A 14,321-nucleotide genomic window follows, 5' to 3' on the forward strand; every position below is an offset into this window, starting at 1 on the left:
GGGCTTACCCTGTCCTAATCCACCACCCCGGGACACAGGCCATCCCCCGCACCTCCACAGTCACCCTGGCCGACCAGCTCTCAATGCAAGTCGGCGCCCTGGAGTGGGCCTGTCACCTGCACAGGAAGGGAGGTGTGTGCTCGCTCACCCAGGCACCTTCCCCCTTACTTTCTTCTGAAAGAAAACCCATCCCTCTCTCCCAGGGGCATTTCAGCTCGTCACCATGAGCTCTAGAAGACATCTGTTTAGAGAACCTGCCTGAGTATTTGCTTTTTTCAGAAAGGAGTATGGCAACAATTATCAGCTGTAATTGGTATGGCCTTACAAAATCCACACTGGGCTTCCCAGGGACAAGGCAGTGTCGAGTCAAAGCAAGATTATATAGACATATGCAAAGAGGTGGATGCAGCGAGCTCGTACTCTGCACGAATCTGTGGTCCAGAGTCACGCTGAGGTTAACAAGGGCGTGGAAGCTGTCTAACCACAAATGTGAGCACTCACTGCCTTCCTGGAACCATACGAGGCACCATGAAAGACGGCGGAAAGGAGCACCATCACCCCCGTGTCGAGCTTCATGTACTTCCCGTCACTCGCTACTCCTCTGGCTCAAGATTTTTAGAGACGAAAGTAAGGTTAGGCTAAGTAGGATATCCAGCTGTCTTATTCTGTCTAGGATAACAAAGCTGTTTTCCCAGGATAGGGTAACTGTGTGCTGCCAACCCCATCCCCGAAGCTCCGCACCTTCCTCCGGAGAGCTGGTGTTTGGTCAGCGTGAGCTGAATTACGTTTGGATACACATAAAGCACATTTTTATCGCAGTACCAATTTGCTGAGTGACTGAGAGAAAAGCTGTTAATATCTCTTCTTTGCAGTTTTTGCAACCAAATGTGCATTCTGTGACTGGAGAACCTGATGTTCAGTTCACATCACTGTGCTGGCTACTAGGCTAGTCTCTCAGCTCTGTATTCTCCTTCCCATACTCCACAGGGCTGGGACTCTGCACATCACAGCTCCTCCGTTTCCAAGCAGCTCCCGGGTCCTGAGAGACGAATGTTCTAGGGGGAGAACCAGAGGCAGGAGGAGAGGGACTCGCTCCTTTTATCTGTGGGAGCTGCTTCTGGTTTCTGGAACCATTTCCACACCCCAGCCTCACACATCCACTGGAGGGTGCCCCCTTCTCAGCAACTCTAAATGCTTGGAGCCCAGACCAGAGGGATAACACCCCCCTTTTCAGAGGTCGGAGTCTCAGCTCCATGTGAGGTAGGCACTAGGGGGGTGGCTCACCTCTAAACCCCTGGAGCCCAGTCCAAGGGGATAACACTCCCTTCTCAGAGGGCTCCAGCCCAGCCTCCTCCAAACATCTAGGTTCCAAGAGCCCCCAACTCCTGTCCTTTGCTCCCCCCCAGGCAGAGGGGTACAAGCTGTTTCCTCGAGTTACTAGTTATCATCTCCAGTGATACCTCAACATTTTTCCTCTTCAATCCTTCATGTTAAATTCTCTCTGCTAAAATGACTGGTGTGGGTTTTCTTCCCTGACTAGATCCTGAACTGATACAATTTTAGTTGACCCTTGAGTCACGTGGGGTTAGGGGGACCAACCCTCCACACAGTGGGAAAATCCAGGCGCAGCTCCAGAGTTGGCCTTCGGTCCATAACCACGGCTCCTCTTCACTCATGGTTCTCTGAATCCGTGGTTCTGCTCCACAGGTGCACGCGTAGGACTGTTTGCAGTATTTATAATTGAAAAAAAACCCACGTATGTGTGCACCCTCAAAGTTCACATCCACGTATGTCAAGGGTCAAATGTATATTCCCTAGAAATGAGTTACATGGAAGTAGACCAGGCACTTTTCACAGCTGGTACTCTTCCTGCTGGACTTCCCGGGTGGCTCAGAGGTAGAGAATCCGCCTGCCACTGGAGACATGGGTTCAATCCCTGTGTCGGGAAAATCCCCTGGAGAAGGAGATGGCAACCCACTCCAGTGTTCTTGCCTGGGGAAGCCTATGGACAGAGGAGCCTGGCGGCCTACAGTCCACGGGTCGAGAAGAGTTCGACAGGGCTGAACAACAGCAACAGCAGGTCTTCCTGTTCCTAGGAGGTGGCCCTGCTTCTCTGGGAGGCTCCCCCCACCTTTCCTGTGCACAAAGACGAACAGAAGCTGCCTGAGGGATGCTTGCCAGCTCCTTTAAGACAAACACAACCTGCATTCACTAAAAGCTTTAACTCCAGTACTACACCCCACTCATTCACACAAGCTTACCGAGCATCTGCTGCACGGGAGACTCACACGAAGATGAAAACCACACGGCTCCTGACTTTGAGGAACTCAGTCTAGAAAGGGCCTCAGATTCCTCTCTCAATACAGACAAAACCAAAGATCACAGATCCAGTTTCAGCCCGGACTCCATTGACGTCAGCCAGCCAAGTGACTCCCGAGGAACCAGGACCATCTCCTGAGCAGCAAAGCTCTCTAGCCTCCTGTTACTTACTAAGCACTCTCCGTAGGCAGAGCAGTCAAACTCAGCCAAAGATAATCACAGCGATGCTTCGCCTTCTTAAGGTACGCAGGACAAACCTTTTTAGATGACAGCTAGAATATCTCCAAACAACCCTGGGCGTTTGCTCTAATGTCAGCTTCAATTCTTTCTTTCTCCCCTGGATAATCTGCCATGCCCTAGTTCACTCTAAGTAAAAGTCCTATGCTATATGCCTTCAAATTACACGTTTATATTTACATATGTATGTACATATGTATGTAAACATGCAGAAATATATAAGGGTTTTTTTAATCCTTAGATCTTTATCTTCCTCCTCCCAATTCCATTCTTCTGCCTGTGAACACAGTTCCAGATGGAATGGATTTTCATTTCTTTGTGGCCAGGTCCAAATAAAATGACTTTCTATTCTACACAATAAGAGCTAGGCACCTTGCTTGTCTTAAACGAAATAAATAGAAGAAGTAGAATGTGAAAAAAAATAATAATACTGTATAAGGAACGAGGAAATGTGAGGACTTTATATTCTAAATAGAATTCTTTAAGTAGGAAAAAAATCCACAGCTATTTTTCCAGTCAATTTTGTTCTCTTATGTCCTTCTCTGGATAAGACACAGCTGAATTCCTCTAGGCAGCAAAATCACTGCTTGTGTGATTTGGCCATCAGTCAGTCTGAGATCAGCTCAAAGCCAGCCACAACCTCCAAGCAAGCCCATCCTGGTCTCAAGATGCTGTGAATATGCTTTTCTTGGTGTCCGTGCCATTTAACACTCAGACTAACGCTGTCCCAGCAGTGCTTCAGGCAGCCTTCCCCAGCTTTACCGCTGGGCTGCGCATAACACAATGGCCAAGAGGCCGTTTTTGCCATCTCTGCTGCACTCCTGGGGGTTCGAAGGGAGGACGGAAGAGCGGGCGTGTTCATACCCTCCTCCCTCTGCATGTACATCGTCGTCATAACTGCCCCCACCGATAGCGTTCCTATTATGGGAAAGCTAGGTACTCTTGCCTGGAAACTCCCATGGACGGAGGAGCCTGGTGGGCTGCAGTCCATGGGGTCGCGAAGAGTCAGACATGACTGAGCGACTTTACTTTCACTTTTCACTCTCATGCATTGGAGAAGGAAATGGCAGCCCACTCCAATGTTCTTGCCTGGAGAATCCCAGGGGCGGGGGAGCCTGGTGGGCTGCCGTCTATGGGGTCACACAGAGTCAGACATGACTGAGCTACTCAGCAGCAGCAGGTGCTTTACGTACATTAATTTCTAATGATCCCAACAAACCTTCAAAGGAAGAATTAACACTGTTCTCTACATTTATAATACGAGGAGCTTGAGAGTTATAAGCATTACATAATTTGTCAAGGGCACTCAATTTATAACTGATACAGATAGTGTTCAGGCCAGATATATTTGCCTCTCTGGCCTAAACTGGTCTGTTTTATTAACTGAATCTCACAGGCTTTATCACTGAACTATGCAAGCCCAGCAACAAGAGTAAGTGGTGACTGACCTCACGTAACTAACTCTTCGTTGCCCTCTCAGAGAAGGACTGTTATAAGACAGCACAAAACGCTAGGGTTCTTGCCACTTATATACATTGTTTATAATTAGAGCTGCAAGAGTTTATTTCTGGGCTTAAAATGAGCACTGTGCCCCTGGGCTCATTTTCAGAGTCATCACAGAGTAATCTGGGAGGAAATATAGTTGGATGGGCAGATAAAAGCATGTGCCTACCACAACCTTCTACATACAGATTTGAGTGAGTCAATTACAAGGCCAGAAACGGGTCCCATCAAAATGATAGATACCCTGACACAGAGAATAATAACCAGCTGTAAAACTCCATTCTGACACCGGCAACAGAAGCGGGCAATGTCCTGCTGAGGAAAGCCATGGAATTGAGAGAATTTCAAGGGCCCCCAGAAGTCATCAGTATTTACGGTACAGTGGCCACAGACTGTTTTTATCAGCTGCTTCATCAGCTTCTCAGCCCCACCTTGAGCTGTCCTGAAGTTTTTTAAATTCCAAAATAATTTACATCAACACTTTTACATTTTTAAATGTTTACACTTATCCTTTAAAAAAGATTAAATGGAAAGGCTGGATTCCTTCTTATTAGACTTGTGACGATACAATAGGGGACACAGTACAATACAATATGGGTCCTACACCCAGAACGCCTGTCTTCTGTACTTCTCAGGGAGAGGACCTTTAAAAATAGTACTGAGGATACTGAATGTGAAGCGGAGAAATTTTGCTTATTCATCAATTTACATTTGCTCTTTGATACAGCCATGTTCAAAGCAGGTTAGTTCTTTATAGACATTTAAAACATTTGAGTGGGAAAAAGTCTTCCTGTTTGAAAGGAAATCATACCCTTGTACCATACTGAAAATCTGTTTATTTTTGACACCTGTTGAGAGGTCGGTCGGTGCTTTTCCCCCTCAGCTTCATTCAGACATGGACCGGGGAGATGGCTCCATCAAATACATCCTCTCGGGAGAAGGCGCAGGCGTCGTGTTTACCATCGACGACACCACTGGAGACATCCACGCCATTCAGAGGCTCGACCGAGAGGAGAGGGCCCAGTACACTCTCAGGGCTCAGGCCCTGGACAGGCGCACAGGCAGGCCGATGGAGCCAGAGTCCGAGTTCATCATCAAAATCCAAGACATCAACGACAACGAGCCCAAGTTCCTGGACGGGCCTTACGTTGCCACTGTGCCGGAAATGTCACCAGTGGGTAAGGCGGGGGTGCACTGATCCCCACAAATAGCAGTCCCCCTCTAGAAGGCCCTCCTGCCTCAAGGTAGAGAGGGAGAGAAAGCTCTACAGTCCCCAAAACACAAAGCTGCACCGAGCTACTCAGACATGAAATCAGCCACAGTACAGACAGTGGCAGTACTACACCCAGCACTGTCGCTCAGCTCCGGGTCTCCTGCATCAATTTTTATTCACGTATTTATCTGACTGCACCAGGTCCTGGTTGTGGTGCCTGGGATCTGGGATCTTCAATCTTTACTGCGCCACTCGAGATCTTTAGTTGCAGCATGTGGGATCTAGTTCCCCAACCAGGGACAGAACCTGGGTCCCCTGCATTGGGAGCATGGAGTCTTAGCCACTGAACTACCAGGGCAATCCCCAGTTCCGGTTCTTAAAAAGCAAAACAAAAGATAGATGATAGATCTGTAGGCAGGTAATATTTGATTCATGAGGGAGAAGCATTTTGGTATTACTAAAAGAGGAATGAGGAGCCCAAAGCCTGTGTTGGCCTTACAAGTTATTGAGAATTTAAGACACAAATAACTCCCATCCCCACTAAAGAGGTACTTTTGCACTAAGCGGTTATAGAAGCTTGACCGAGAAAAAGGCCCTCCCAAGGAAGCAGACGTAACGTTTGCAAATGCTTTAAAACTGCCCATTCAGGCTTGCATCCAGTCTTGAGCAGCTCAGCTTGAACGGGTGTCCACTGCCTCTCTTTCTCAGGGACTTCTGTCATCCGGGTGACGGCCACCGACGCAGACGACCCGACCTACGGCAACAGCGCCCGGGTGGTGTACAGCGTCCTGCAGGGCCAGCCGTATTTCTCTGTGGACTCCAAAACAGGTACGTGATGGGGCAGCTGAGCCAGAGGCACTTGTTTATTCTCCAATAATCTGTAACTGCAATTTAGGACAGACCAACTCTCCGTTTCAAGAACTCTCCAGATAGTGCACTAGCTAGGAAGATGGTTATAAGCGTCAGGGTGAAGAGAGCAAGCTAGCGCCGCCCCGGGGATTAAGAGCAGCGCGGTGCACAGACAGCGTGCTGGGACTGCTTGGAGACGCCCAAAGAACTGCCTCCACAAAAGGACCTCCTCGCTAGCCTTCAAAAAAAAATAATAATATCAATAATCCTATGGCTATATTCACTCCCCAGGAGTAAGGGCTTTCAGAACCCCAAGAGGACCCAGGAGGCCTAGCAGAGTGACCTGGGCTCACGTTGCTGCTGCTGCTGCTGAGTCGCTCAGTCGTGTCCGACTCTGTGCGACCCCATAGACAGCAGCCCACCAGGCTCCCCCAGCTCTGGGACTCTCCAGGCAAGAACACTGGAGTAGGCTGCCATTTCTTTCTCCAAGGCATGAAAGTGAAAAGTGAAAGTCAAGTCGCTCAGTCGTGTACGACTCTTAGCGACCCCAGGGACTGCAGCCCACCAGGCTCCTCCGTCCATGGGATTTTCCAGGCAAGAGTACTGGAGTGGGGTGCCATTGCCTTCTCCAGGGCTCACTATAGAACCAGGATGGTTTTGAAACTAGGGAGAGCCCTAGGCAAATCTTCCAGTCCATCGCCACTCACTTAGTGGACAAGGACATCGTGGATGGAGACCCAAGAAAGTGCTCCTGGTTGTAGATGTCTCCCCTGACCTGCAACCCAGCCTTCTTCCTGCCAGTCCACCCCGTACGAAGCCGAGAGCAAGGCTGAGTGAAGGGAGCTCAGAGCATGGGGTGTGGCCCCGAGAAAGGAGGTGCTCAGTGGGATGCTCTAATGGGGGGCCACCTAGGGAGCTGGGCGGGCACGGGCCACGTCTAGAAAAGGACAAGGCAACAGCCAACAAGTCAATTTGCTTTGGGTGTTCTGTTTTGTTTTCAGTTTTATTCAAGAACTTTGACAACAGAATGTATAGTTTATCTATGAAGAATTCCCTTTAACCGTTTTGAATTGGGCAGAGCAACTCAGATATTATTGCTATTAATATATGATATCATTCCATATTGTTTTCTTGCACTTGTGCCAGACTCTCTCCCTTTTAAAATACATTCAGAGATCTCACCATATTCGAGAGTCCCAACAATCTTGTAAACTTGTAAAATATATGGAAGCATTATTACTTCATTTTACATATGGGAAAATTAACATACGGACCTAAGAGTAATTAACAAAAAAACTTGAGTCAAGAAACTTACAGCCACAGAGACAAAGTCAAGGCCAAAACTCAAAGTCATCTTTTTACATGAAATAGAAAAAACACATTTTATTAGCAACCTGATAGAATTTTTTCCAGAAGTCCTCAGGGGAACCAGGCATTCAGAAAATTATGTCATAAAAGTAGAGAGTATAAATTAGTAGGAGGAAAGAAAAAAAGGTTCCAGTTAGGGATTTCTATAAAATACTAATTTTCACCATTCTACAAATGGAAGGAGGGACCATGAGGGGCTGCCCACAGGGAGGGAAAATACAGACAGGAAGAGGGTAATATGTCCTTTACATCGTTAAGAGGAAACTTACATTATTTTGACAGCTCCCAAGGGGCATCTATAGTGTTAAGGTGAAAAATACATAAAAAGATAGTTACTGCCGTGCCCCGGGGGCATTTATAACAAGAAAACACTGCGCATTTCGCTTTAGACTGTTGCTGCTGTGACGTGACACGTACATTACAGGAGTGAAGCGAGGACAGGCTTGTGGTTCCCCATTTCTCCCCTGGCATGCAAAGGTCTGCTGAGCCAAGGGCCAAACGTGCAGTAAACAAGCCTTAATCTTTGCCTAGAGAGCACAGAAGTCAACTTTTCTAAGTGGAAGCGTTACAAGGAAGATCAAACACGCCCACACATCCTTGGCAGGATCCAAACGACACATTTCACAGGATTCTGACTTAGACCCCTCTCCCTAAATGGAAGCTCATTATTATACCCTGATGATACACACCATCTGGGCAAGTTCATCTCTCATGGTGTTAACAATGAACATCTCAGAGCAGCTCCTATGTCTTAAGTCACAGAATGCAGTGAAGCACAGAGGTAGGCAGAGCCTAATAAAACAGACTGAACAGACAACAAAAAGAAGAGCAACTCTGAATTCCACCCCTGCTTCCAGGCACTGGGGAGGCAGGAGAAAGCAGCCTGGGAATGAGGCTGCTGGAAAGAGACCCTCACACTAGTAGGGCTCCAGCGACTGGAGAGAGAGCTGAAGGAGAAGAATCTAAACTCGCAGACTTGCAGACGATGAGGCTTTGCTTTCCCACCTGAAGCGGTTTGTTGGGTGAGACGGAGCAGCCCTGAAGTCGCTGCAAACCCACAGGTCCCAGGTCTGCTAGAGGGCCTCTGCTGCCACCTCCTGGTCCTTCCCGGGAATGCGCGGTAGGAACCAGCCCGCCAGGCCCAACTCCATGGAGAGGGGTCTCAGCGAGCTCGAGGAGTTGCTGGTGGACAGGGAGGCCTGGCATGCTCTGGTCCATGGGGTCGTGAAGAGTCGGACACGACTGAGCAACTGAACTGAACTGAAGCCCTTCTGGCTGGAACAATCTTTACTCATTAACCCTCTGATTAAGCACAGCGTTGTTGTTTTTTTTTAAGCTGGGGATTCCCTGATGGCTCCACTGATAAAGAATCTGTGTGCAATGCAGGAGGGGCCGGTTCGATCCCTGGGTTGGGAATATCCCTTGGACAGGGAAATGGCAGCCCACTCCAGTATTCTTGCCAGGGAAATCCCACGGACACAGGAAACTGGCCGGGTACAGACCATGGGGTCGCAGAAAGTTGGACACGACTGAGCTAAAACGGCATTCTGACCTCAAGTGTAATGAAACAGGTGCCTTGCATCCCTGACAAGGCACAGGGAGAAGCCTAGAGCCCAGTCTTTAAAACAGGATGGGTGGCTCTGCTTTTAAAAACAAAGCCCGTTTCTCTCCTGCAGGTGTGATTAGGACCGCGCTCACGAACATGGATCGAGAGGCCAAGGAGTACTACGAGGTGATCATCCAAGCCAAGGACATGGGAGGGCAGCTCGGAGGGCTGGCGGGCACCACGACTGTCAACATCACCCTCTCGGATGTCAACGATAACCCGCCCCGCTTCCCCCAGAGTGAGTACCCGACCGGCGAGAGTGCCGCTGTCAAGGCAGAGCAGCGGCGACGGAGGCGAAAGAGAAAGGCTGCTCTGAGCCCCTCTTGAGTTCACTTATTCCTGGGTTCCTTTTGGGCATTTATCATGCAATCCTCACATCACCATTTCCCTCCTAGGTCCAACTTCCCAGAGCACTAAACCAGCGTTTCTCTGTTTCCCCATCACCTCCCTCCGGAGCCCTGTTAGACCCTTTTCTTCCTTGAGTGTCATGCCCTGACTGCTCCCCTCATACAGCTAAATATTAAGCAAGAAGATTTTGTTGGGTAGGGATGAACTTTAGATTTGTAATATCTAAGTTTTTTTCACCTCTCTCCAACAAGAATCGATTTTTTGTACCTGTTGAGAATGCACGCAGGGAGACTAAGCCAAAGCTTGAGGTGAACGTAGTGACCCGTCGGATCACTTAACCCCTCGATTCACAGCAGGTACTGAGTGCTTGCTTTGTAAGGGCCCTGGGCATGCGGGGCACAAGATTCTTGAAGCGAAGTCCGTGATCTTGTGAAGCTTAAAGTCCACTTGGGAGAACATATACTTGGCATTCATCAAAATTTAAGCAGGAAGCAGCAATGTGCCAACTGGTTAGCGCAGAATGACGCCTTCACAATAAGCCAAGATGAGTAAAGACTTAATAAAAGGATGAGACTTCAACCAGGTATTAAATAATATAACAGAGTCAAACAAGAGAAAAAAGAAAACACTCCAGAAAGGGGAAGCTGTTCATTCACTTAAAAAATTTTTGTTTCGAGCAACATTCTAGATATGAGATATAAAGCCCTGGAAATAAAGCTGCAAATGTAATTTTATGTTCAAAGATCCCGAAAATGAAGACCTGCTCTTTTATTGATTCAAATGTTCCGTTTCTAATGGAAGTCACTGCAAAGTTTTTGAGCAAGTGAGAGACATAAGGAAAGGCTAAGCTGATGGCCACCCAGAGCTGGCTGGCAGGGATGGAGACCAGAAGCAGGAGAGCGTGGCAGGAGGCTTTTAGCAGGGTCCAGATGTGAACTGATAAGAACGCAGGGAAACAGAAGAAGAAGTGGGATGGGACAAATGAGAAAACTTGGATTTCTGTCTCTGATTTCTTGGCTAAGGGAAGGTGGAGTCAAAGACAACAAGGGTGTTGTAGGTCTGGGCGACAGGGAAAGACTGTCCTAAATGGGAGAAACAGAGATGCCTGGCGGGACTGGTGGCAGGCAGGCGAGGAGGAAGACAGACGCTGCCTGGAACACGAACGACAGCAGGACGCTCAGGCTGGATTAAGGAAGGCGGGACACAGAGCTACGGCTGTGGAGAGGAGACCAGGAGTGAAGACGGGAATCTGAGAAGCAGATTCTAAAAGGGAGCAACTGGAGAAGAGAGAGCAACCGACGCAATCCCAGGTGAAAGACTCTACCAGGATCAACAGCCACTAAACTAGGACAGAGCCGAACCAGCCCACCTGCTGAAGCGCCACACTGTGGGTAAACCACTCACCTATGTAAAAGCAGGAGTAACATTCAAACACTTACTTACAACTGGAATCCATAACGTCCCCATGAGGCTTCGTGAAACCGGAAGACAAGATACCAGATGAGTGTTCTACAAGTGATATGAACAAGGAGGTTCCTAAGTTGATTGCTTCTACACCTCAGAAGACTAGAGCATGATGAAACAGTTTATGAAATGACATATGGACTGGTTTCTTACGTGCTCTGCTGACTCATCTCTACCATTTCATGAATGGCTCACACTGCACACACGAGACTACAGATTCTTGAACATCCCTGGACTGTCCTCTGGCTTTGTAATCTGACACCAGACAGATCTCCGAGAAGGCAGAAAGAGAAGAAGGGCAAAGTTATCACACAGTTCATATAGATTTGGACCTACTGTAGGAAAGTTACATTGAATCCTGCTTTCCTTCTTTTTCACAAATATTACCATAACTGATTAGGGGTTATTGACACAATGACACACCTCCTATTTTATACTGAAGAAGCGCAGTCACCTTTAATTTAACAAAATATAATGGAATATCAAGACCTCAGGCTACTTATTTCTAACATAATGCATTATGTGTAGAAATCGTATGGACAAGATGTTTGTTTTGACACAGAACGCCTACCTTTCCTGGAGAAAATTGTTTTTCCCAAACATGTTCTGCAGTAGCAAAGTCTGCTCCATCAACAACTTTGGAAGAGAATGCAGAGAGATGAAATCCAAGCGCCTGCAGTTTAGCGCAGACATTAGCCACTTCCTGGCTCGCGACCGCGAAGAACAGCCATCGTTTCTCCTCCCGTGCGAGGGAGGCTGCTGAGCGCTGGCTGGGTGCCGTCAGCCCCCAGGTCATTGTAAGAAGGCAGCGCTCACACCCCGACTTCCCAGGGTGACGCCCCACAGCTCGCAATGCGCGCGAGAACCAGAGGCGCCGCGTGCGTGCAGAAGGCGGTTGTTTGACTGAGTCTGTAGTCATCCACACCATGACCGACAGAAGAGTGAGGAGCGTCAAAGGGCTGAGCCCAGAGGAGGCAAGTTAATGAAAATGCTGCTCCGCGGAGATGAACATGAACCGAACGAGTGGATTCAGGCCATCAGGTTGAAAAGAACACCACCGGCTCTGAGCTCCCCACGCAGGCGAGAACTCTGGGGGCATCGTCTTCCAGAAAAGAGAACGAGCAGCACCGAGATGCGTCCGCGGAGAAGCCACCAGGGCGCAGCCCCAGTACAGACACCCCGAGGGACGGCCGCACAGACGCCGGCAGAGCGGGGCTCCGGGGCCGGGCCTCCTCTGCAGGGCGCCGGTCAGCACCGAACGTGGGCAGCCGGTCACAGACGGGTGCTCGGCGTGCCGGCAGGCCAAAGAGGAAGACACGGGCCTCAAACACAAACCGAATACGCAGGCACTCTGTGACCACAGCAGAATTAACCCTGGGGGCCAGTGCATCAGGAAGGGCTGAAAGGCTGGAAAGCAGGGCGCTCCCTACCACCCTGGAGTCACAGCCACTGAGGTAAGCAGTGCCTTCGCTTTCCTCCTGTCCTCCTAGGATTATCATCAAGGGATCTTGGCCCCTCCTCATCCGACATCCAGTGCAGGCTATAACCCAGTAACGTCTGCTTAGCCCTTTGGATCTCAGTTTTTTCATCAGTAGAACTCAAGTTTTAACTTTGGATGATGAAAAAAATGTTTTGCACAGCGTGGCGGATGTGATGTGATACGGGGGAGGCGCTTTTTTGTGTAGTGACAGGTTACAAAAACTGCATGTTCTGACTTCTTCACAGAACATTACCAGATGAGTGTGTTGGAATCAGCTCCAGTTAGCTCGACTGTGGGGAGGGTGTTTGCCAAGGACCTGGATGAAGGAATCAACGCGGAGATGAAGTACACGATCGTGGATGGGGATGGGGCGGACGCATTCGACATCAACACGGATCCCAACTTCCAAGTGGGCATCATAACCGTCAAGAAGGTAACCGAGCTCCTTCTTCCAAGTCATTTCAGGGGAGGCTTTGAGCATGTATGTAATATTAGTAAGGACTGTTATATTATTAATAGCATTGCTTTAAATCCGCTGGTAAACACTTTCCTGTCATGAAGAAAGAAAAACCTCTTGGACTTTCCTGGCAATCCAGTGGTTAAGACTCCAGCTTACAAGGCAAGGGCATCTGCTGGCTACGTTGCTCAGTTGTGTCCAACTCTTTGTGACCCCCACAGACTGTAACCCCCCAGGCTCCTCTGTCCATGGGATTAGCTCAGCAAGAATACTTGCCTGGGATGCCATTTCCTTCTCCAGGGGATCTTCCCAACTCAGGGATCGATCTACCCGCATCTCCTGTGTCTCCTGCATTGGCGGGCAGGTTCTTTACCACTAGCGCCACCTAGGAAGCTCCAGGGCAAAGTTCAATCCCTGTTCAGGGAACTAAGATCCTATGTGCTGCACATCAAGGCCAAAAACACAGACAAAACAACAAAGAAAACCCCTTACTCCTTTTGCTCACATGTGAACACTGGCTGTGTCATCATTTTACAGGAAGGGTACCCTTCACTTCAGTTGCTCAGTTGTGTCCGGCTCTTTGCGACCCCATGGACTGCAGCATGCCAGGCCTCCCTGTTCATCACCCACTCCCAGAGCTTACTCAAACTCATGTCCATCGAGTCTGTGATGTCATCCAAACATCTCATCCTCCATTGTCCCCTTCTCCTCCTGCCCTCAATCTTTCCCAGCATCAGGGTCTTTTCAAATGAGTCAGTTCTTCATCAAGTGGCCAAAATATTGGAGTTTCAGCTTCAATATGAGTCCTTCCAGTGAACACCCAGGACTTATCTCCTTTAGGATGGACTGGTTGGATCTCCTTGCAGTCCAAGGGATTCTCAAGAGTCTTCTCCAACACCACAGTTCAAAAGCATCAGTTATTTGGTGCTCATCTTTCTTTATAGTCCAACTCTCACATCTATACAGGACTACTGGAAAAACCATAGGTTTGACTACACGGACCTTTGTTAGCAAAGTAATGTCTCTGCTTTTTAATATGCTGTCTAGGTTTGTCATAGCTTTTCTTCCAAGGAGCAAGTGTCTAACTTCATGGCTTCAGTCACCATCTGACTGCAGTGATTTTGAAGCCCCCCAAAATAGTCTCTCACTGTTTCCATTTTTTCCCCATCTATTTGCCTTGAAGTGATGACATTGGATGCCATGATCTGTGTTTTTGAATGTTGAGTTTAAAGCCAGCTTTTTCACTCTCCTCTTTCACTTTCATCAAGAGGCTCTTTAGTTCTTCTTCACTTTCTGCCATAGGATAGTGTCATCTGTGTATCTGAGGTTATTGATATTTCTCCTGGCAATCTTGATTCCAGCTTGGGCTTCATCCAGCCCAACATTTCGCATATAAGTTAAATAAGCAGGGTGACAATATACAGCCTTGAGGTACTCCTTTCCCAATTTGGAAACAGTCTTTTGTTCCATGTTCAGT

At 48.4% G+C, this 14,321-nt stretch overlaps 1 protein-coding gene across 1 annotated transcript in view; it reads left to right on the forward strand.

Moving 5' to 3' along the window:
- Positions 1-14,321, forward strand: part of CDH20 (cadherin 20) — a 213,191-nt gene that overhangs the window by 164,935 nt on the left and 33,935 nt on the right. Inside the window, exons 3-6 of the mRNA XM_069569322.1 lie at positions 4,943-5,237; positions 5,981-6,100; positions 9,166-9,333; positions 12,633-12,820. Coding sequence (XP_069425423.1) covers positions 4,943-5,237; positions 5,981-6,100; positions 9,166-9,333; positions 12,633-12,820 — 771 coding nt within the window. The remainder of the gene's footprint in view (positions 1-4,942; positions 5,238-5,980; positions 6,101-9,165; positions 9,334-12,632; positions 12,821-14,321) is intronic.

This window comes from Ovis canadensis, chromosome 23 (genome assembly GCF_042477335.2).
Source record: "Ovis canadensis isolate MfBH-ARS-UI-01 breed Bighorn chromosome 23, ARS-UI_OviCan_v2, whole genome shotgun sequence".
Lineage (NCBI taxonomy): Eukaryota > Metazoa > Chordata > Mammalia > Artiodactyla > Bovidae > Ovis > Ovis canadensis.